Here is a 24,474-nt window from a genome sequence, read left to right as displayed (position 1 = left end):
CAAGAGAAGTGTGTTCTTCAATCACCGGTGATGTTGTGTTGTTACTGCCTGTCAGTGATTTAACCATGACTATCATTGCTCGCAACTTGGAGTTTTAACTCTGGGCCTATTATTCAGCTGTGTTGCAAACATGATGCTCAACTGTTCACTATCTCAGCTGTAGCCTGAAATCGCATCCCCGTCTCGACTCGACTACATACAGGCTCTGTAGGAGCTTGGGATTGCTCGACATCCGCGTTATGTTCATCGATCCTGTCGTCAATATTTCTCACCGCGCTGCCTGTCATCCTCGTCTATTTCATCTGGTCTAACCGCTCGGATACTCGCTATTCTATGCTGCTGTGGAAGAAATCTAACGTCATTAATTACTGTATCCTGTGATCCATCTCTGACTGATTTACATACACGCAATGTGTGCGCGTTTCATCCTGCATTTGCGTTGTTTAACTGTCGTTCTCTCACGGATAAGGCCACTGCGCTTTCCGCGTTACTAATGGAAAAAAAAACTTGACTTCCTGCTGCTCACTGAAACATGGCAAGTTCCTAACGACTATTTCCACCTAAATCTCCTCACTCCGTCTGGACACAGCTACCTGGCCAAACCTGGTTTAACATCTAGAGGTGATGGTCTGGCTGCTGTCTACCGCAGCAATATCCCACTTAACACAATTGATCTTCATGTGACAAACTTTTGAATATCTAGTTCTCAAAATATCTGGTACTTCTCCATAGCTTGTAATTCTCCTGTATCGTCCACCCAAATCAATGTCCAATTTTTTCAGTGAACTGCATGAACTGTTATACACATTGATAGTGATTGTGCAGATTCCCGTGAACTCATATCAGTGTTTGAATGTTTCAATCTCGTACAGCATGTTGATTTTCCTACACACTCAAAAGGTCATACACTGGATTTAGTCTGTACTGCTGGTTTACGTAATGTTTGGCTCTCCAATTGGACTTTCTGATCACCACTTCATTGAACTAAACTGTGTAATGCCTCTTCCCCGCCTTAGGGTAAAATCCACCATAACCTACCGTAACCACAATTCTATCAATCCATTACAGTTTTCTGAATCTGTACAAACACATCTGTCCAATATTACTGTACACACTAGCGCCCCTGAAATCCTTGCCTAATATAATGCCTTCATTTCCAATGCCCTTGATATAGACCACTTTGGAGCAGACGTCACAATTACGTCACTTGCAGCTGCGCGCATACTGGTTGCAGAAAAATAGCGGTAGCAATTGAAGGAAAATGTGCAAAATCCACAGAATAAGAGTGATAGATTTTATGTTGTTCTCAGCATTGAAAGTATGTGGACTGAGGCTCCCTTTTTCCTCTGTCAAAACTGTATACTATGCTCTAAACATATGGTTTTCTATGTACCAGAACCATTTCCATATAAGGCTCTACTATGAGTGAATGTGAGACAGGGAATGGTCTCTGCTTTCTTTATTACCAGAATAGGAGAAGGTCCTTGGAATTTTAAGGGACCTCATGGGTACCTGACCAGTAGATGACCATATTTAAACTTGTTTTTCTATATGTATCACATTCCTATACCATGATCTATATGATGTATTCTCTTTCTCATTGGCTGAAACTATACTACACCCCTTGTACTCTTTCTATATATTCTCTCTTTTCTTATCAATAAAATGAGACTATATTCTCCCTCAGCGCTGAGTGATTGCTCATTCAATTGCCAAATAAGAGGTCTGGGATGAGGCACGAATTAGGAGCAAAAACCTAACAATTTGGGGGCTCGTCCGGGATTTCTCCAGACAGGTAAGAAATAAAATGCTTAAGTGCATCTTACTGTCTGTTGAGAAATTGATCCTTGTATTTTTGTGCCGCACTTTTTTCATATTTGTTAAAAGTGGATATCCTCGTATTTTGATAAATGCGGGAAGAGTGAAAGAGGATTGATCACCCTTTCATTTTTTGGTGTTATCCTCACGGATTTTATGCGTGGGAAGGGAATAGATGAGTTTGAGTTGAAGATTTTCTCTCTCTCTTAGTCCATTTCATGGTGATATCCTCAGGTCCTTGTTGGCAGTTGAATGAATAATACTGAATTTAAAATTTTTCTTTTTGCCGAAAATACTAAAAGTTAATATAAAGCTGCAGACTTTAATTTGTGTTTTGTTTGGCCATTCTCTGAAATTGTAAGGCTTTTCTTTAAGCAAAGGAGAGATCTTTGTTGGCTGTTTTAAATGGTTGAAACGATTAGTCGACCGTTGATGGGGGAAACCCCGAGGGATTTTATGAATCGTAATAATAAAGCGTTTTTTACTGAACCCTATCTCTCTAATCTCGCGGGATGGTCAGAAGGGAAAATACAATTAGATCCGTTTCCCCGCGATGGTTCTTTTAAAGATGAAGATATGCGTGCTGCAAAAGATATGATCTTTGGTTCTTGGGGTGACCCAGGATGGTCCATTGATTATATGAAAGATGCGTATAAAGTTTGGATGAAGATGAAAACTTATTGGGATAAGGGTCCAGAGTTGAAAAAACAAGATAGCTCTCTCTCTCAGTCTCAGCTGAAACCTGATGCGTCTCTTCCCCCATATGAATGTGTTGTTTCTGCTGAAATTCCAAAGCCCTTGACCAATCGATTGTATCCGCAGTTGCCGTCCACAACTGAAGTTTTTCCGTTTGTACAGCTTCCAGATGGTTACAAAATTACTCCTCTGAGTGTTACGGAGGCAGTGGCTATTTGCAAAGATCTGCCTGATCCGGCTAGGTCACCACATCAATTTGTGGCAGTACTGCAACGGTTAACTGCCTACAGTCAATTGACGGGACGAGATTATCGTTTTATTTTGACTAAAACACTGCCTGCGGAAATCACAGAGGAGGAAATGATTGAAGAAGTTGATTACTTAAACCCCATCTACGATACACCGCCTGTTCGTCGTGTTGTATCTCAGAAAGCTGGAGATTCGAAGCCCCTTGATTTGTCTAAACCTTCACGAGTGCTTCTAATTACTGATTCTGACGATGAGGACGAAACAGGTGATTGGATTTGGGCCAGCTCAGGTAAACTTAAAGATTTTTTCAAACAATTGACTGCTTTTTTGTTAAAAGTGTCTTCTGCTAAACAAGACATCTCGCATGCAGCCAATACCAAACAGAGAACTGGTGAAAGCCCTGTTGCATTCTTTAACAGATTTAAACATGCATGGGTTGAGGAATCTGCGATTCCTATTGAACAAAATTGTCCATTGTTCTTAAATACGTTCCTAAATAATATGAACAAAGACACTGCGCAGTTAATTCGTATAACAACTCTGAATATTACTACCATTTCTGTTGATGAATTGGGACGACGCTTGCGTGAGCTTTCCTCTGCTGGAGCTTTTGATGTCTCCAGGGGCAAAGCTCCTGCAATGCTTCAAGTGAATGCTGCTGTGAATCCTCGTCCACAACAATTTGGAAATGTGAGACGCTGTTTTTATTGTGGCAAGCCAGGACATCTGGAACGTGACTGTAGGAAAAAGGCTTGGGATTTGAGGCGGAGGTCAGACAAGCAGAAGAAGAAGGGCTCTGGTGGTGGCTTGAAGCAAAAGCCCCCACTTGTGCTCCCTTCTGCAAAGACTGACAGACAAAATCCAGTGTATCCCATTTCCTGGCAACAATGACTGAGTTCGACTGAGCCCTCTTCTGATAATTTTTCATTGATTTCTTTGAGTTATCCGAATGTGTCAACTGTTTTGCCATTTATTGAATTAAATGTTGACCATAAACCCTATGTTTTTCTCATTGATACGGGGGCAACTATGTCATTGTTATCTTCTCTTGTTTATGAGGGTGCGATTACAGGAAAACATGTAAACTCTGTGGGAATCAATGGTGTACCTGTGAGATGTGAAATGACACCAGCATTTCCAGTTACTTCTAATGATATCCCATCATTGTTTAAAATGCATGCTTTTTCGATAATACCGAATTCCCCATTTTCTCTTCTGGGACGCGATCTCTTACATAAATTAGGTATTCAACTTAATTTTAATGCTGACTCTCTACAACTTATTTTTCCTGCAGCCTTTTCTCTCACTGTTGATACAGGAAATGCTCTCCTTGAGGATGATTCTGCAACTGAGCTCAAACAGGAAATTGAGGGCGTCAACCCCAAGTTGTGGGCAGCCCATAAGGATGACGCAGGATTCATTGATGTCCAGCCCTATGTTGCTAAACTAATAACAGACAAGCCTGTGTATCAGAAACAGTACCCCCTCTCAAAAGAAAAGGTGGAGGGTATTCTTCCTGTTATTGATAAATTACTGGCTCAAGGCATCCTGGTGCACACTCATTCACCTTATAATACACCAATTAATCCAATTAAGAAAGCAAATGGTTCTTGGCGTTTAACTCAAGATTTGAGAAAAGTTAATGAGTTGGTAACACCATTGTCTCCTATTGTACCTGATGTGCAAACTATAATTAATTCTATTCCTTCTGAACATTCATTTTTTACAGTTCTGGATATTTCCAGTGCCTTCTTCAGCATTCCTGTTGATCGCCAAACACAGCCATTGTTTGCTTTTACCTTGAAAAATTCACAATTAACGTGGACAAGACTCCCACAAGGGTTCAGGGATTCTCCGGCTGTTTTCTCTGCTGTAGTGCACGCAAAGCTGAAAAATGCCAAACTTCCTCCAAACACCTGTCTGCTTCAATACGCAGATGACATCCTCATCACAGGAGCAACTGAAGACATGTGTGCTGCTGCCTCTAAAATTGTCTGCAATATTTTGGCAGAGGCTGGTTTCAAGGCATCAAGAGAGAAACTACAGTGGGTACAGAGGAGGGTCGAGTACCTTGGACATGCACTGTCACAGGGCAAAGTGCAATTGTCTGCTGACAGAGTGAAAGCTATTGCTACTTTCAAGCACCCATCGACACGGAAGCAGATGCAAAGCTTCCTGGGACTGGTTAATTATTGCCGAATATGGGTGCCCAACTGTTCCATGTATGATAAAATCCTACGAACTGCTACTCTGGGGGACACAGAGGACATTACATGGACAGCTGAGATGGATCAAGCATTCAGACATTTGAAATCCTCCCTTATGAAACCTCCTGCCCTTGGCCTCCCAAATTACTCTCAAGACTTTCACTTATACGTGCATGAAAGTGGGGGTACAGCCGCCGCAATCCTGGCCCAGGAACATGGGGGTACTTTTCGTCCCATAGCTTATTTGTCTAAAACTCTTGATTCAGTAGCCAGGGGACTTCCTGCTTGTTTTCGTGCAGTGGCTGCCACAGCGATCATGGTTCAAGATGCTGAAAAAATTGTGTTATCACATAAATTGATAGTGCATACCTCTCATCAGGTAGGAGTCATTATGAGTAATATTTCTACTCAACATATGACTGCTCAACGCCGCTCTGGCTATGAGGCTATATTATTAGCTACTGCTGATTTGATTTTGAAACCAACTTCTGTTATTCATGGCCCTACTGTACATTTGCACAGGTTGCTGACGCAAGGTGAATTTGAGAGTGATGACCACGAGTGCCTGGACAGAATCCAAATTTCGACTGCCTGCAGGCCAGATGTGTCTACATCTGTCCTGGAGGAGGGGAAGAATTGGTATATTGATGGATCCTGTTTCAAGCCAAATGATAATGTATACTTGTGTGGGTATGCTATTGTTGAATTACCTGATCGTGTAATTGAGGCATACTCTTTGCCATACAAGTCAGCGCAAGTTGCAGAATTAATTGCTTTAACGAGAGCTTGTCAATTGGCAAAAGATCAGTGTGTTAATATATACACTGACTCTAAATATGCGTATAGCATAGTACTGTTACAACAGAGACACGGAGACTGAAGTAGAAGCAATCCAGTTAAGTATTTATTTATAAACAGTAGAGCACAGAATGATAACAGGCAGATATGGCGTGATGAGAGATGAATGGGAAATAATACTGTCCTTTTCAACTTGCAGATGCTGGATGAGAGATGCAGTTGAGGGAGACGATGGAGACACTCACACACACAGGTAGGTTTGCACACGGGGAGACCAGGAGACGAAGGAGATGAAGGAGATCGCTGGAGCAGGTAGGTAAGTCGTTTGGGAGTCCTTAAGGTTAGCATACATATCATGTAGTGCGAACGAGACCGGACAGTGAGTGTGTGTGAGTGTGGTGGCTTTATGGTGCTGGTGATTGCAGAGTAATGACGTGCAGGTGGCGGTGATTAGAAGGCTGGTGATTGAGTGCGTGGGTACTGCAGTGAGGTGGAACCTGACGTGTCTGTGACAAGTACATGATTTTGCTAAATTGTGGGAAGAAAGAAATTTTAAAACCTCAGATGGAAAGCCAATTGCTCACCATAGTATTGTAGCGGAGCTCATTAATGCAGCACAACAACCATCAAAACTCGCTGTTATTAAAGTAGCAGGACATACGTCAGGAGAAACAGATGAAGCCAAAGGAAATAGATTTGTAGATGAAGTAGCAAAATGGGCTGCTAAAGAAGTAATGTTAAGTCCACATGTAAGCGAAAGGGGCACAGATGTGCCTATGATGAATTCATTATTGATTAATGATTTGGACATTAAAATATTACAAGCTAACCCTACGCAAGCTGATTTGACTTACTGGTCAGACAATGAAGTAAAACCAGATCAAGCTGGAATCTTGAGAGACAAACAAGGTAGACTTGCACTACCTGCATCTGCGATTGTTATGCTATGTAGACATTATCATGGTGTATCACATGTGTCAAAAAAGAAAGTGATACAAATGTTGAATCGATCTTATTGCATAGCAAATATTCAAAGAAATACTCTGTTGATATTGGATGCTTGTCTGGTGTGTGTTCAAACCAACAAGCACAAGGCAACTAAACATGACGCTTTACCACATCCTGAGCTACCATTCCAACACTTGCAAATTGATTTTACGCATATGCCTCCTTGCGGAAATAATAAATATTTGCTTGTGATTGTTGACAGATTTTCTAAATGGCCTGAAGCTTTTCCGTGTGGAAAAGAAAATGCACAGACGGTAGTTAAAGTTCTGGCTAAGGACATTATACCGCGTTTTGGTATACCAATGGTTATCGATAGTGATAATGGAACACCGTTTACTTCCAAAGTCACACAATTGTTAGCCAAAGAGCTTAATATTACCTGGTCGTTACATATACCGTTTCATGCTCCATCTAGTGGACAAGTTGAGAACATGAATAGGGTTATCAAAGATCGGCTTAATAAAGCGTGTCTTGATACAGGCAGAAATTGGGATGATCTGCTGCCTGCCGTATTAACAGAAATTAGAATGTCACCATCAGCAACAACAAAGATGTCTCCGTTTGAAATCCTTATGGGTAGACCTTTCCCGACCCCATGGGTCAGAGGTCGCGCTGGCAATTTTTCCACAGGTGACACAGAGGTGATCATCACGGATTATGTGGATTCCCTAATTAAGACTTTGAATAGCATCAATGGTGATGTGTCTCTCTCTCTCCCTCTTCCTGCAGAAAAACCCACTCATCCTTTCGTTCCAGGACAACAGGTGCTGATAAAGTGTCTGAAGCCCACAAAACTGGGTGAGCCGAAATATCTGGGGCCCGCCACGGTGATTGCTGTGACGAGAACAGGAGTGCTGACTGACTTCCAGCCACAGTGGATCCATGCCAGTCGACTGAAAGCAGCTCCATCCCAGGGGAACGTTCTGGTCAATGAGGAGAAGGAAGCCAGTGAGCCAAGGAAAGATCCGAAGGAAGGTGAACCAAGACGTTCAACGAGGAGAAGAAGAAAGAGATTGCTAGAGATCTAAAACCAGCAATAATTATCATTGAAGCTCTCTAGCCATGATTGCTAAATTGATATTTTACCTGGTTGTGCTGACAAATGTGTTTATTCACATACAAGCTGCTGTTAGCACTGGTAATGAAACTTGGGTACATTATGAAGAAGAACCACATGCCCTTGCAGCTAACATGTGGTGGAGATTAGCCAACTACACTGCCAAATCTGAAGGAAAAACAGGTGACTGTTATGTTTGCACCAAAATGCCACATAGTGCTTCTGGACCACATGTAGAGGTTAAATCACCAAGGACAGAAGAAGAATTAGAATGCCCTCTTTTCGTCAGCATTACTGGAATGATGGCTCCAAATAGAACTGCGATATGGAGTTGTGGGAAAAGTAAAATAATGATGCTTGCAGCACAAGTACATGCTAAAGTGACAACAATTGGCTCTATTCCAGACTCACTGTTATGTATGGAAAGAGAAACTGGAACAGTGAGACTGGGGGTAATTCCTAAAAGTAAATGTAATCGAACATACCATCATTGTGAGATAGAAAATATGTCTTGTTGTATGAGTTGTATTTTGCATTATCCAAAAGCTAATATGACTGAGTGTTCTAAAAGAACACCACATCCTATATCTACTATGATTGCTTATGGATGGGCTAATCCTTTTATTCACGATGTGTGCTCTAAAGATTGTGCACTTGTGCCAGGTCAAAATTGCTACAGATATGCTCCTTCTTCACGGGGAACTAGAGCTGTCAAAGATTGGTTTTGGCTGTGTGGACATAGAGTTTACACTGCTCTTCCAGAAAATTGGAGTGGAAGATGTGCTCTAGTAACTTTGGAAGAATATTCCATGGTTATTAGACCACACAAACCTCACGTTATGACAAAACAAAAACAGAAAAAGAAACGCTCCCTCTCTGGTCGCAGTTCAACTAGTAGTTTGAGTAGAGATAATCCAGTACCAATGCAACATCGACTCTGGACTGGTACTGAAAGATTCTTTGAAGCAGTGTTTCCAGGAATAGGTGTCTCTAGTCTTCAAATTGAAGTTGAAGTTACAAGATATGAGCTAATTTCATTTATCAATACTACAAGAGACACATTGGCTGGTGTTCAACAGGAACTCCGAGGGCTCCGTTTAACTGCCCTGCAAAACAGGCTAGTTTTAGATCAATTAACCGCTGCAGGAGGAGGAGTTTGTGTTATTGTTGGTACCTCTTGTTGTACTTATATCCCTGAAAATGATGCAGATGGTCATTTAATTTCAGAGGGTTTAAAAAATATGACTAGAATTGCTCAAGAATTACAAGAATGAGAAGTTACTGATAATCAAAGTGGGTTCTTAGCATGGCTCACAGGTTGGCAACAAATGCTTGTATCTGCTTTGATCCCTATAGGTGTGATCCTATTAATTATGGCATTTATTATCTGTTGTATTATTCCATTTATTAGAGCTTTGATTAATCGTGCCATGAACAACTTTGTATCCTCTCAATATGCTTTGATGAATAGAACTGTTAAATGTTAATAATTTTGAAGAAAAATGAAGGAAATGTTTGCTGAAGAATGTTATGATTTTGAAGGTAAAGAAAATGATTGTATTTGGATATGAGAAAAGTAATGCTGAGACTTGGGTGTGGCAATTTTATTGCCAAAAGGGGCAATTGATAGATTTTATGTTGTTCTCAGCATTGAAAGTATGTGGACTGAGGCTCCCTTTTTCCTCTGTCAAAACTGTATACTATGCTCTAAACATATGGTTTTCTATGTACCAGAACCATTTCCATATAAGGCTCTACTATGAGTGAATGTGAGACAGGGAATGGTCTCTGCTTTCTTTATTACCAGAATAGGAGAAGGTCCTTGGAATTTTAAGGGACCTCATGGGTACCTGACCAGTAGATGACCATATTTAAACTTGTTTTTCTATATGTATCACATTCCTATACCATGATCTATATGATGTATTCTCTTTCTCATTGGCTGAAACTATACTACACCCCTTGTACTCTTTCTATATATTCTCTCTTTTCTTATCAATAAAATGAGACTATATTCTCCCTCAGCGCTGAGTGATTGCTCATTCAATTGCCAAATAAGAGGTCTGGGATGAGGCACGAATTAGGAGCAAAAACCTAACAAAGAGAAAAATGTTTTGTTGTGCCTCTGGATGTTGAAATCGGAATGCGAAAATATAGTCTTCATTTTTAAAGAAAACCATCGTTGAAAACGTCCTTTGAAGCTAAACGGAGACGTTTCACAGACTGGACTGACTACACCTGCAAGGATTAGTCTACTAATAAAGCAGGAATTTGATGTAAACAGTAAGTCTACATAATATTCACATATGCAGTTCAGAGGACATACATACATAGCAGTTACAGCATGAAATAATTATAATTAAAATAATTTAAACCTATAATATTTTACAAAGATAACTTTTAAACATAATTTTTATTTCACAATTCTGTCTTGATTTTTGTTGCATTTGCGTGTTTATTACTCCCAGTTCGGACTTTATAACTCGCAATTGTGAGTTTATTTCACAATTCTGAGGGGGAAAAAAAACAGAATTGTGGGATAAATTGCAATTCAGAAAAGACAGAATAACGAGTATATCTCACAATTCTGTTTTTCTTTGTAAGAAATGTGAGATGTAAACTCAGATTTGCGAGAAATAAAAGTCAGAATTGTGAGATATAAACTCGAAATTAACTTTTTTTATTCTTTTATTTCGTGGCTTCCATAGACTTCTACTGCTCAACTGTCATGTCCTGCAACCAGCTAGGCTCCGCCCACAAAAAACGTCATCGCTGTTTGCAAACACCAAATTGGTCTATACACGCTCCTCTTAAATGTAAACTTGTACCTTCTACACATACATCTCCCTGATTTACTCCTGCACTTCACAAACTGAAAACTACTAGTCACCGCTTTGAACACCTTCACAGGAAAACCGGTTTGAATGTGCATTTTGCAACGCTGCTCAACGCTGCTGCCTGCTGTCTGACCTATGCTCGGAGCTTCGTGGAGTTTATCCTAAATCCTTCTCTTTATTCCTATTCACATAATATAACTTTCTTGTTTTTCACTAGATTACTTAACCTATTGCATAGTATTACTAAACGGAACAATTTATTACTAGTAATCTACCAGCGTAATCACCTAGTGTTAGCCATAGCCCGCTAGCTACCGTCTATTTTTTCCTCTAAACTAACCTTCCTTGTCGATCTAAATGGCGGATTTATCCGATGTATGTTATTCTGATCTGTCCTCGCCAGATCGGGAAGCTGTGGAAACTTTGCTGCCCGGCATTCATAGATCCACCGTGAGGTACAGCGTCCCGCACATCACCCTCGCCCCAGGCACCGGCAAGCAACCGAGACATCCAGCTAGCGAGTCCCGTGTGCGATGCAGTTTTTCGGACGGCGTTAGCGATCAAGTTCATCAAACAACTGTGGGGAGTCAGACTACTCTACAAAAACACGGTCAGTCATGTCCGATGATTATCATGTGTATTAAATGCAACATGTACAGCTTAGGTCTTTCTGTCAGCAGTGAGACTTACACATGTGATAAATGCAGGGATATTGTCAGGCTGACAGAGAGAATCTCAGAATTAGAGACACGCATCCAAACTTTAATTGAGGATAGTGAGAATGAAAGGGCCTTAGATACTGCTTTGGATGCGACTAGCCTAGTAAACACTGCACATTCGGTTCTGGTTGTAGAAGCCACGCAGCAGGCTAACTGAGTGACTGTGAGGCGGCATAATGGCAAGAACAAACACCACTCTTCCGTTCCGATTAGAACATCAAACAGGTTCTCCCCACTCAGTGACGCACCCACTGAGAATCCTGTTGAAAGTGCCCTAGTAATTGGCGATTCTATTACACGGAACGTGAAAATAGAGACACCAGCCACCATAGTCACATGTTTGCCGGGGGCCAGAGCACCTGACATCAAAGCAAATTTAAAAGTGCTGGCTAATGCTAAACGTAAATATTCTAAAATCATTATCCACGTCGGCACAAATGATGTTCAACTTCGCCAGTCGGAGATCACTAAAATTAACATTCAAGAGGTGTGTGAACTCACAAATTCAATGTCAGCAGAAGTAATTTGTTCTGGCCCTCTTCCTGTTCGTCGGAGTGATGAGATAGTTAGCAGGTTATCATCACTCAATGGCTGGCTGTCTAAGTGGTGTCCGCAGAATAATATAGGTTTCATAGACAATTGGAAAAGCTTTTGGGGCAGACCTGATCTGTTGAAAAGAGATGGTATTCATCCCTCCCGGGATGGTGCTGCTCTTCTATCTAGAAATTTGGCAAATAGTCTTAGAGCTGAAACATGACAAACCAGGGCCCAGATCAGGACGCAGACAAACTGGCTAAACCGACCGTCTGCTAGCCGCCTCACGTCACAGAACTCAGATAATTCACAGCACATAGAAACTCTTTCACCTAGATATTATCACATAGAGACTGTGTCTGTACCTCGAACTAGTAAATACAAAAAACTTCCGAAACCTTTTAAGGGTAAAAATTTAATTGATGTTCAAAAAATGAAAATCACAGATAAATCAGATAAACAAATGATAAAGCTTGGGTTACTGAATATTAGATCTATTTCTTCAAAAGCACTTATTGTAAATGAAATTATCACAGACAATAAACTAGACTTGCTGTGTTTGACAGAAACCTGGCTAAAACCAGACGATTACATTATTTTAAATGAGTCTAGTCCTCAAGGTTATGACTATCGACACAATCCTCGACAGAAAGGCAAAGGGGGAGGTGTTGCTGTAATTTATAGTAATATATTCAGAATCATTCAAAAGAATTTCAAATATAATTCCTTTGAAGTGATGGTGCTTTATGTAACATTATGTAAGTTGACATTTGTGCTGGCTACTGTATACAGGCCACCAGGGCACCATACTGACTTTATCAAAGAATTTGCTGAGTTTCTATCAGAGTTAGTACTGGCTGCGGATAAAGTCCTTGTTGTTGGTGATTTTAATATCCATGTAGATAATAATAAAGACGCATTTGGATTGGCATTTGCAGATATTTTAAACTCTATTGGAGTTAGACAACACGTGTCAGGACCCACTCATTGTCGTAATCATACCCTAGATCTAATACTGTCGCATGGAATAGATATTGATGCTGTTGAAATTCTACAGCAGAGCGATGATATATCAGATCATTATTTAGTCTCGTGTATAATACAGTTAGCCAAGGCTACAAAACCACCACCCAGCCATAAATATTGTAGAACAATCACGTCTGCCACTAAAGATTGCTTTATAAATAATCTCCCCGAGCAGTTTCATCGCCTTAGTATACCTGACAACTTAGAAGAACTCGATGCTGCAACAGAAACTATTGGCTCTCTCTTTTCCAGCACATTAGATGCGGTCGCTCCTTTACGTCTAAAGAAGATTAAGGAAACTAATCCAACGCCGTGGTATGATGAGCACACTCGGGCTCTAAAACGAGCTGTGAGAAAAGCTGAACGTAGTTGGAAGAAAACAAAACTAGAAGTTTTTCGCCTTTCGTGGAAAGAAAAAATGATTGAGTACAGAACGGCTATAAGAAATGCTAGATCTACTTATTTTTCAAATCTCTTAATAGAAAACAAACATAATCCTAGGTATTTATTTGACACAGTGGCTAAATTAACTAGAAACAGAGATTCAACTGCTGACGTTTCCATAGAGCACAGCAGTAATGACTTTATGAACTTCTTTACTTGCAAGATTGACAATATTAGAGAGAAAATTATAAACATGCAACCGTCTACAGTTTCGCTTCAGACAGTGCACTGTAGTGTCCCTGAGGTAAAACTAGAATCATTCGCCGCTATAGGAGAGGAAGAATTATCTAAACTTATCAAATCATCAAAATCAACAACATGTATGTTAGACCCAATGCCGACTAAACTACTGAAAGAAATGCTTCCAGAGGTCGTAGGTCCACTTCTTGATATAATTAATTCATCTTTAACACTAGGATACGTGCCAAAAACTTTTAAGCAGGCTATTATTAAACCTCTTATTAAAAAACCTCAACTAGATCCGAGAGATTTAGTAAATTACAGGCCAATCTCGAATCTACCTTTTCTGTCAAAGATACTAGAAAAGGCAGTTTCAACACAACTGTGCTCCTTTTTAGAAAGAAATGGAATCTGTGAGGATTTCCAGTCAGGATTTAGACCATACCATAGCACTGAGACTGCTCTCGTTAGAGTTACAAACGATCTACTCCTATCATCCGATCGTGGCTGTATTTCTCTATTAGTGTTATTAGATCTCAGTGCTGCTTTTGACACTATCGATCACAACATTCTTTTAAAAAGACTTGAAAACTATATTGGCATTAGTGGAATTGCTTTGGCATGGTTCAAATCGTACTTATCTGACCGTTATCAGTCTGTAGTAGTAAATGAAGAGATGTCGTATCGATCACAGGTTCAATATGGAGTACCACAAGGCTCAGTACTAGGACCGTTGCTTTTCACTCTGTACATGCTGCCCTTAGGAGAGATAATTAGGAAGCATGGTGTTAGTTTTCACTGCTACGCTGACGATACTCAGCTCTATATTTCCTCGCGCCCTGACGAAACCTACAAATTCACAAAACTAACAGAATGCATAGCTGACATTAAAAACTGGATGACAAGAAATTTCTTATTATTAAATTCAGAAAAAACTGATATCCTAATCTTTGGACCAAAAACTTCCTCACGAAAAAACCTTGAATACTCTCTAACACTTGGCGGGTGCTCCATTAAACCTTCGTCCTCAGTTAGGAACCTGGGTGTGCTCTTTGATACCAATCTTTCATTTGAAAGTCATGTTTCTAGTATCTGTAAAACCGCCTTCTTCCATCTAAAAAATATATCTAAATTACGACATATGCTCTCAATGACAAATGCGGAACAGTTGGTTCATGCATTCATGACCTCAAGACTAGATTATTGTAACGCTCTACTGGGTGGTTGTTCTGCTCGGCTTTTAAACAAACTACAGTTGGTTCAAAATGCGGCAGCTAGAGTTCTTACTAGAACCAGAAAGTATGACCATATTAGCCCAGTTCTGTCAACATTACATTGGCTCCCTATTAAACATCGTATAGATTTTAAAATCTTGCTACTTACTTATAAAGCTTTAAATGGTTTAGCTCCCCAGTATCTAAGTGAGCTCTTAATGCATTATAGTCCTTCACGTTTATTGCGATCTCAGAATTCAGGCCAGTTGATAATACCCAGAATATCAAAATCAACTGAAGGCGGCAGATCCTTTTCCTATTTAGCACCTAAACTCTGGAACAATCTTCCTAGCATTGTTCGGGAAGCAGACACACTCTGTCAGTTTAAATCTAGACTAAAAACACATCTCTTTGCTCTTGCATACACATAACACATTATCAATACATTAACATTTTTCAAATCCGTTAAAGGATTGTTATGCTGCAATAATTAGGTCGGCCGGAACCGAGAACATTTCCTATAACACTAGATATACCTGTACATCAGAATAAGAATGGCATCTACGCTAATATCTGTCTCTCTGCTTATCCTGAGGTTTGCCGGGTGCTGGATCCAGGCCGTATCCAGATCAGATGGAGAACCTGTGTCTGGACCTGCCTACAATGTAGCCCAGGAGACAATGGGCCTACAGATCCAGTTCTGGCTGCATCTATAATTCAGATTTTTAATCCCCGTATCCGCTTACATATATTTATATATAATCTATTTTTAATCTCTATAATAAAATGTATAATTCAGATTTTGATCTCTATATCCATTTACATATATTATATATATCTTCCAAGGGTTTTTTTCCCTCCTAGGACTTTTTTTCCAGTGCTAGCACGCTGGGTTTTTCTCCTAGGGGGTTTTTTCCACCCCTGGGAGTCAGCCGACATTGGCTTAATGTAGCACCATCTTGTACATGTTACATATTACCACGCTTGTTTGTACAGTTTATTTTTAACCACTTCCCTTTTTTCTGTGCTTCTAATATGTAAAGCTGCTTTGAAACAATTACCAATTGTAAAAGCGCTATATAAATAAATTTGACTTGACTTTGACTATTACTTATTACAGAGAATGTTTTCCAAATATTTCCAAACTTGAGCCTGGTGATCTGTATACACAACTTAATATAAAATTTTTCTTTTTCTCGTTGATAATTTCTATTGATACACATTCAAGTATATAATTTATTGCTATTGTCATATTTTCAATTACTTTAAATTTGAATCTTTTATGAACATATAACGCAGCTCCTCCTCCTGATTTGTTTGTTCTGTTCACATAATTTAGATTATAATCCTTTAACTCAAAATCTTTCTGAAAAAGTTTCTGAAAGCGCAATAATACTAAATGGATGTACAAAATGTTGTAAATATTCTTTGATAGCATTGAAGTTTGCATACATGCTTCTACTATTGAAGTGAATAATTGAAAATTTACCTTCAGACTTAATGTTATTGTAGTCATCTTCAAGGTAGCAGTTGCAATTAATATTGTTAGACAATAGAAACAAATTATCAGGGTCTAATTGATCTTCCAAGTCTAGTGTTTTATTTTAGTTCAGTGTATTCAATTGATTTCGGTTCCAAGTGCTCATAGTCTAAAATCCTTTGCTGTAACCCTATGTCCTTATCATTTATAGTAGATGAATTATAATTGAATGTCATTGTATGAGTATACACAGAAGCATTTATTTCCCCTCATTAAACAAAACTTGTCTTTATTCATATTTTTCCATGTTCTCTCTATCTTTAATCATATTTTTTCAAGTCCTCTATGTCTTTAACTACCAATACTTTAGCCTCTTCAGGTGAACCATTCAGTCTGATGTATATTTTACAGTTCATAACCCAAGTATTTTGAATTTTATTCTGTTTCCTTAAGTATCTGGCTTTTTTAGCAATATCGTCTCGGTTACATAGGTAACCCTCGTTCCCTGAAGGAGGGAACGGAGACGTACGTCGGACAGACCGACGAATAGGAATCTCGCTAGAGAGGCCAATCTACTTCGAGTGTAACTAAACGAGCCAATGCACATTGGCATGCAATCATATGCATCAGCTGCTTGCCTCGCAGCGCGGGTATATAATGAGCAGCAGGTGCGTTGCATCTTCAGGTTTTCGCTGAGGAGCCGAACCGAGCAGGCGGCAGCATCAGCAGGACAACGCCTGTGGCGACGGGACGTACGTCTCCGTTCCCTCCTTCAGGGAACGAGGGTTACCTATGTAACCGAGACGTTCCCATTCAGTCGGTCACGTTCGACGTACGTCGGACAGACCGACGAATAGGAATCCCTACCAAAGCGCCACAGGAGCTGCCCTCTTCCAGCGCTCTGACGTGAGCCACCTGAACCCCCTTGCCTAAGGACGGTGGGACCAGGCTCACGCAGAGAGGGTCGATCACTGTTGTTCCCAAAACCCACTCAGTGCGACAATTGGATAACGCTGGGAAAGCGTAGCCTTACATGCGATAAGGAACGCTGCGGAAGCCATATCCTTCCCCGAAGGAGTTATATGGATAAGTACATATGGACTAACCTTGTAGGTTGTACAACATATGGAAGAACTGGGGTGACTCCACTCGATGAGAGATGGGTTCTCCCAGAGGGAAAGACACGGGCTTCGTTTAGGAGCAGCCGTGGAAAAAGCCATATTGGATCCCCGTAGGGTCACACATATGGAACCCAGCCTAAATCCGGTTCTCAAGGATACAACGGAGTATAGGCCTGGCGCCAGACGCTCCGCCACGTCGGCTGCCGAAGGGTAACCGGAGGACTCAACAGGGTCTGCCCGTAGGGACTCTCTGGAGAATAGAATGCGCATGTAGCGCAGCAAGCCGACACTAAGCCGGGGCCTCTCCGTGCCTCTGACCTGAGGCGAGAACACGGGAGGAGACCGGCTCGACACGAAGGCTATAGTATCTAGCGAACGTGTTAGGTGTCGCCCAGCCCGCAGCTCTACAAATGTCTGTTAGCGAGGCGCCGCGAGCCAGCGCCCAGGAGGATGCCACACCTCTCGTGGAGTGGGCATGCAACCTGAGCGGGCAGGGCACGCCCTGAGCTTGGTAAGCCAGGGCGATGGCATCCACTATCCAGTGGGCCATCCTCTGCTTGGAGACAGCCTTTCCCTTCTGCTGGCCTCCGTAACAGACAAAGAGCTGGTCTGAGGTCCTGAAGCTTCGAGTTCTGTCTAAGTACAGTCGCAAGGCGCGAACTGGACAGAGCAAAGCCAGGGCTGGGTCTGCCTCCTCCGAGGGCAGCGCTTGCAGGCTCACTACCTGGTCCCTGAAGGGAGTGGTAGGAACCTTGGGCACGTAGCCAGGCCGGGGTCTCAGTACCACGTGGCTGTCACCCGGCCCGAACTCTAGGCACGATTCGTCGACCGAAAATGACTGCAGGTCCCCTACCCTCTTGATGGAGGCCAATGCCACCAGCAGCAAAGTCTTCATAGAGAGAATCTTTAAGTCTGCTGACAGCAAAGGCTCAAAGGGAGCAATCTGGAGTGCTCTGAGCACCAGAGTAAGGTCCCAAGAGGGTATGGAGGGGGACGAGGAGGATTTAACCGTCTCGCCCCCTAAGGAACCTGATGACCAGGTCGTGCTGACCAACAGATTTGCCATCTAAGTGGTCGTGGTAAGCGGATATGGCAGCAGTATGGACTTTGAGGGTGGAGGGGGACAGCCTACGCTCCAACCCTTGCTGCAAGAAGGAAAGCACGACTCCGATCGAGCATCTTCGGGGGTCTTCTCGACGAGAAGAACACCACTCGACGAACAGGTTCCACTTCGAGGCGTAAGCACGTCTCGTAGACAGTGCACGTGCCGAAGTGATGGTGTTAAGTACCTCAGGGGGTAAGTCACCTAGAACCTCCGCGTCCCGTCCAGGGACCAGACATGGAGTTTCCAGAGGTCTGGACGCGGGTGCCAAAGAGTGCCCCGTCTCTGAGAGAGGAGGTCCTTCCTCAGAGGGATGGGCCAGGGAGGGGCTGTCGCGAGGAGTGAGAGTTCTGGGAACCAGGTCCGGTTGGGCCAGTAAGGCGCAACTAACAAGACCTGCTCCTCGTCCTCCCTGACTTTGCACAGGGTCTGTGCAAGTAGGCTCACTGGGGGAAACGCATATTTGCGCAGGCCCCGGGGCCAGCTGTGAGCCAGTGCATCTGTCCCGAGTGTTCCCTCGGTCAGAGAGTAAAACAACTGGCAGTGGGAGGTTTCTGGTGAGGCAAACAGGTCTACCTGAGCCTCTCCGAACTCTCTCCAGATCAGCTGAACCACCTGGGGGTGGAGTCGCCACTCTCCGGGCAGCGCAGCTCGTGATAGCTCGTCGGCCACACGGTTGAGCACACCGGGGACATGAATGGCGCGAAGCCTCAGATGTTTCCGACTACACAGGAGGAGATGGCGGGCGAGTTGCGACATGCGACGGGAGCGTAGACCACCTTGACGGTTGATGTACGCAACGGTCGCAGTGTTGTCCGTATGGACCAGTACATGCTTGCCCTGAAGCAGGCCTTTGAGGCGGCTCAGAGCAAGGCGTACTGCCAGCAACTCGAGGCAATTGATGTGCCAATGCAGATGGGGTCCCGTCCAAACCCCTGAGACTGCATGCCCGTTGTACGTGGCACCCCAGCCGGTGGCAGAAGCATCTGTGAAAACCACAGCATGCCGGGACACTTGTTCTAGGGGCACTCCTGCCCGAAGAAACAAAGGGTCCGACCACGGACTGAAGGTTCGGCGGCACTCCTGAGTGATTGGCACCCGGAACGTGCCGCGTTGCCACGCCCATCTCGGGACTCGGCCGTGAAGCCAGTGCTGAAGCGGTCTCATATGAAGCAGACCGAGCGGTGTTACAGCCGCTGCAGCCGCCATATGCCCCAGGAGCCTCTGAAAGAACTTCAGTGGGACCGCTGTCCTGCCATTGAACGTATTCAGGCAGTTCAACACCGACCGAGCACGTTCCTCCGTGAGGCGTGCTATCTGTTCGACCGAATCCAACTCCATACCGAGAAAAGAGATCCTCTGCACTGGGGCGAGTTTGCTCTTTTCCCAGTTGACCCGAAGCCCCAACTGGCTGAGGTGACTGAGCACCAAATCCCTGTGTTCGCACAACTGATCCCGAGACTGTGCTAGGATAAGCCAGTCGTCTAGATAGTTGAGAATGCGAACACCCTGTTCTCTCATGGGAACAAGGGCTCCCTCCACGACTTTCGTGAAGACGCGGGGAGACAGGGCCAGCCCGAAGGGTAGGACTCTGTACTGATATGCTCGACCTTCGAACGCGAATCTCAGGAATGGCCTGTGTCGCGGAAGAATCGAAACATGGAAGTACGCGTCCTTCAGGTCGATCGCTGCAAACCAATCTCGGGGATGGATGCACTCGAAAATGCGTTTCTGCGTGAGCATTTTGAACGGTAGCTTGTGAAGGCTCCGATTCAAAACTCGCAGGTCCAAGATCGGTCGTAACCCGCCGCTTCTCTTGGGTACAATGAAGTAGGGGCTGTAGAACCCCGACCTCAAATCGGCTGGAGGGACCGGCTCTATCGCGTCCTTCGCCAGTAGGACTGCGATCTCCGCACGCAGAACAGGGGCATCGGCATCTTTCACTGTAGTGAAGAGGATGCCCCTGAACTTGGGGGGGCACCGGGCGAACTGAATCGCATAGCCGAGCCTGATGGTCTGAAGGAGCCAGCGAGACGGACTGGGGAGCGCTAGCCAGGCTCCCAGAGACCGCGCAAGCGGCACCAAGGGGACCACCGGCGTACCCGCCGCGGGGCAGCGAGGTGGAACGCAGGGACGCGGCCCGGGAGGCTCTCTGTGTGAGGCGGCCCGAAGCGGGGTCACAGTGTGCTGTGCAACACTTACCTGCTTCCACGGGTGGACAGAGGGAGCAGTCGAGGTTTTGCCTACCTGCTGCTCGCTGCTGTCCGCTGGCGACAGAAGAGGTGGATGAGAGTGGTGAGGTTCTAGCCCTCCCACTGCTCTCCGAGCCCTCTTCGGACCCGGAGATAGAGGAAACTGCTCTTTTATTGAAAATTTGGGTACCGCTGGCCGTTGAGCCAGCGGCGGAACAAAAAGGGGAAACAAAAGGTCACCACCTAATGAAGAGCAGTCCCGTCCATCTACGGGTCGCCCGTCCTAGGGCCGCTTGGACTTGGCCTTGCCACCCTTCTTCTTAGGGGGTGGCTGGACGGGCTGGGCACCCCGCCCGCGACCGGCTCCACGACGCCGCTTGGATGGAGGCTGCTGCTGCTGGGGCGTCGGAGCGGGGGCGGCTGCAGGGGGGCGCCCTCGGCGACGGGCAGTCTGAGGTGCCGCCGGCGGTGGAGGTGCAGCAGCTGACCGCCTCGGCAGGATGTGACTGATCGCCTCTGACTGCTTTTGTACAGCCGAGAACTGTTGGGCAAAGTTCTCGACCGCGTCGCCGAAGAAGCCGGTCTGGGACACGGGGGAATTAAGAAACCTGACTTTGTCGGTATCCCTCATGTCCGCAAGACACAGCCAGAGATGGCGTTCCTGGACCACCATGGTGGACATCGCACGACCCACTGACCGCGCCGTAACCTTCGTCGCTCGGAGCGCGAGGTCCGTCGCGGCACGAAGTTCTTGTAGAACTTGCGGATCGTGACCACCCTCGTGCAGGTCCTTCAGTGCCTTGGCCTGATGGACCTGCAACAACGCCATAGCGTGTAAGGCGGAAGCGGCTTCCCCACAGGCCTGATAAGCCTTGCCGGTAAGATCCGACGAGTACTTACAGGCCCGGGAAGGGAGAGACGGCTCCCCCGCCAGGTGGAGTTAGGGCACAGTTGCATAGCAACGGCCCGTTCCACAGGGGGTATGCGCGTATAACCCTTAGCCGCTCCACCATCAAGGGTGGTGAGGGAGGAGGACCCACCGACACGGCTTCGGGCAGTAAAAGGTGCCGTCCACGTGCCAGTGAGCTCTTCATGCACCTCCGGGAAGAAAGGCACTGGGGTGGGGGGCTGAGAACCAGCCCTTGCCACCCCGAGATACCAATCATCCAACCTCGAGGGCTCGGGACACGGTGGAGGGTTCCACACGAGCCCGACCCTGTTGGCGGCCCGGGAAAGCATAGCCATCATTTCCGGGTCTGAATCAGGCACAGTCGTCACTCCCGAGGGAGGCAGCTGCGCCGAATCGTCATCCCCAGAAGCGTCAGGCTCACCCTCCGATGCAGCGATCGACATCCGGTCGTCTTGGGGAGCTCCGAAGGATACGGATGGTACACACCTCTGGGGTGGTCCACCGCGTTCCCCCGGCAGCTCTACTGGCTGCGGAGCGCAAGAGGGGTGAGGGTTCCTAGGGGGTTGGTTCCCCGAAGGAAACGCGCTCACCGTGATCCTCAAGTCACCAGCCCCGCCGCCCGAAGCAACCCTCTGAGGAGGATTGGAACGAGGCGTCGGGACCGGGACTCCACCCCTTTGCAGAAAGTGGAGTCTCGACCGCAGCTCCGCGACGGTCATCTTCCCACAATGGGTACATGACTCGTCCACAAACGCCGCCTCAGCGTGCCTTAAGCCCAAGCACGCGATACAGCGCTGGTGACCATCCCGAGGCGCCAGGTAACGACCGCATCCAGAAACACACAAGTAGAACGACATCTTTAAAAAGACGCGAACTACTCGTGTAAGCTCTTTCAAGGACTGACTCTTTTAGGTGCTGAAGCACGCAGGGGAAAAGCCGCTGCAGCACAGACAGGGAAATGTGCAGCCTGTCGTGTGCACTCTCCTTGAAGGCGCTCTCTTACCAGCTGTAATAACAGCTTTTTAGCGCTCTAGGCGCACCGTTTCACCAGCCGTGAGAACGGCCTTCACGCTGATTACAGCTTTTGCTCAAATAAAAAAGGCAAAGAAAAACAAAGGAGAAATCGGCCCCGCTGCTGCACTGTCCGCCTGCACCGCAACCAAGAGACGTCTCGAAGAGCAGACTCGTTCACACTCGTGGTTTCAGTAGCTATCTTCTTCAGTGTTGAGAAGGTTTGGCTCCGAAGCGAAAAGCTGAAGATGCAACGCACCTGCTGCTCATTATATACCCGCGCTGCGAGGCAAGCAGCTGATGCATATGATTGCATGCCAATGTGCATTGGCTCGTTTAGTTACACTCGAAGTAGATTGGCCTCTCTAGCGAGATTCCTATTCGTCGGTCTGTCCGACGTACGTCGAACGTGACCGACTGAATGGGAACTGCATTTCTCTTGGTTAAGTGATCGTTCAAGTATACATTGGTACCTTTCAGCTGTTTTCCTTGTTTCATCAATGCGATCTTATTTTTCCGATTGACAAACCTCAGAATCACAGCTGGTGTATAATTGTCCTTCTTCCTGGGGAGAGGGTGACAAGCCTCGATTGAGCCCACATCCAGGTGTATGTCCCTGGACGCAAGAAAGGCCGCCACCTGTTGCTCCGCGGAGCTCACCTCCAGGTCTCCGGGCTCGTCCTCACTGCCAGCAGTCACCGCATGAGCATATGAGCGGGGTTTTATCTTGAGCCCAGTCACAATACCGTCATTGATCCAGGAGTATTGCTCCAAGTCCTCCACTTTCCTCTCCAGCTCCGCTATTTTCTTGTCCCTTTCCTCGATCTGAATTCGTAACTGTGTGACTTCCTCCACCAATTTGAGAATTTTATCCTGTTTAGCCTTAATAGTTCCTATATCCTGGGAAAGAAAATCAAGTGCCTTTCTTATGTCCTCCGTCTCCTCCACGGCTGGATTTTTCTTCGGTGCCATCACGATAAAAATAGTACCCAAAAACAGCAACCACAGTACGCTGATGGCTAGCTTGTGCTGCAGCTAACACACGTTAGTTTACGACTTACCGCTATCTCCGGTCCATATGAATATCAGTGTCACCAATGAAACGAAAACAAATTTTCAGTCTCTGCGATGCATTTAGGTCTTATTTAATGGTAGTTGAACAAAACGTCCAGTAAATGTCCAATACTAGCCAGCAAGCGGCATGACGAGGGGAATCCAACATTAAGTGCTGTAGTTTTACATTCCACTTTTCGCTGTCGCTGTCGGTATTTCAACGTTCAAACGTGCACACCCCCTGCATAAAACATCTTATTGCGAATTCGACTGTTGAACCGTTCTGGTTTAGCCTCTCGAGATTCTTGAAACTCAAAACTCAAAACTCCAACTCCAACTCACTCGGCATGTCGCCTAACATATACCTTTCTGGATCCTGGGAGTTCAGTTACTTTTTGCTCAGAACAATTGATGAATGAACTGAACATCAGATGTCAACATTTGTCTGCGTAACCATGGGACAAGAACAGTCTGTATCTTATAATGCTGTTTACTGGCTTAGAGGTTGGTGGAATTAACTCGTTTCTTTTCCCTTCCTGAAGTCTATACTCAGAAGAGAATGCCTGTCAACTCAGACAATATTGTAACACAGGAGGAAATATCCAAATGGCCATATTTGGACAGAGTAAAAATCCCACACATTGAGACTAATGTTGATTTGCTTGTTGGAGTCAATGCGTCCCAAGTGTAGATGAGAAGGAAGGAGAATCGTTTGATTGATTTTAAGGCGGCATTTTATGCTCTTTTAAGAAACTGTTTCGACCAACCAAAGGTGAACTTTGCTTTGTTAAAGGAAAATACACAAGCAAGCCAGGAAT

At 44.7% G+C, this 24,474-nt stretch overlaps 1 protein-coding gene across 1 annotated transcript in view; it reads right to left on the bottom strand.

Moving 5' to 3' along the window:
• LOC137029687 (uncharacterized) overlaps positions 1-24,474 on the bottom strand; it is a 50,567-nt gene that overhangs the window by 6,237 nt on the left and 19,856 nt on the right. Inside the window, exon 5 of the mRNA XM_067399339.1 lies at positions 4,016-4,035. Within this exon, the coding sequence (XP_067255440.1) occupies positions 4,016-4,035 (20 nt within the window). The remainder of the gene's footprint in view (positions 1-4,015; positions 4,036-24,474) is intronic.

The sequence above is a fragment of the Chanodichthys erythropterus genome, chromosome 2 (assembly GCF_024489055.1).
Source record: "Chanodichthys erythropterus isolate Z2021 chromosome 2, ASM2448905v1, whole genome shotgun sequence".
Classification (NCBI taxonomy): Eukaryota; Metazoa; Chordata; class Actinopteri; order Cypriniformes; family Xenocyprididae; genus Chanodichthys; species Chanodichthys erythropterus.
The sequence above is the reverse complement of the archived record's forward strand: the minus strand, read 5'-3'. Positions and strand labels throughout refer to the sequence as shown.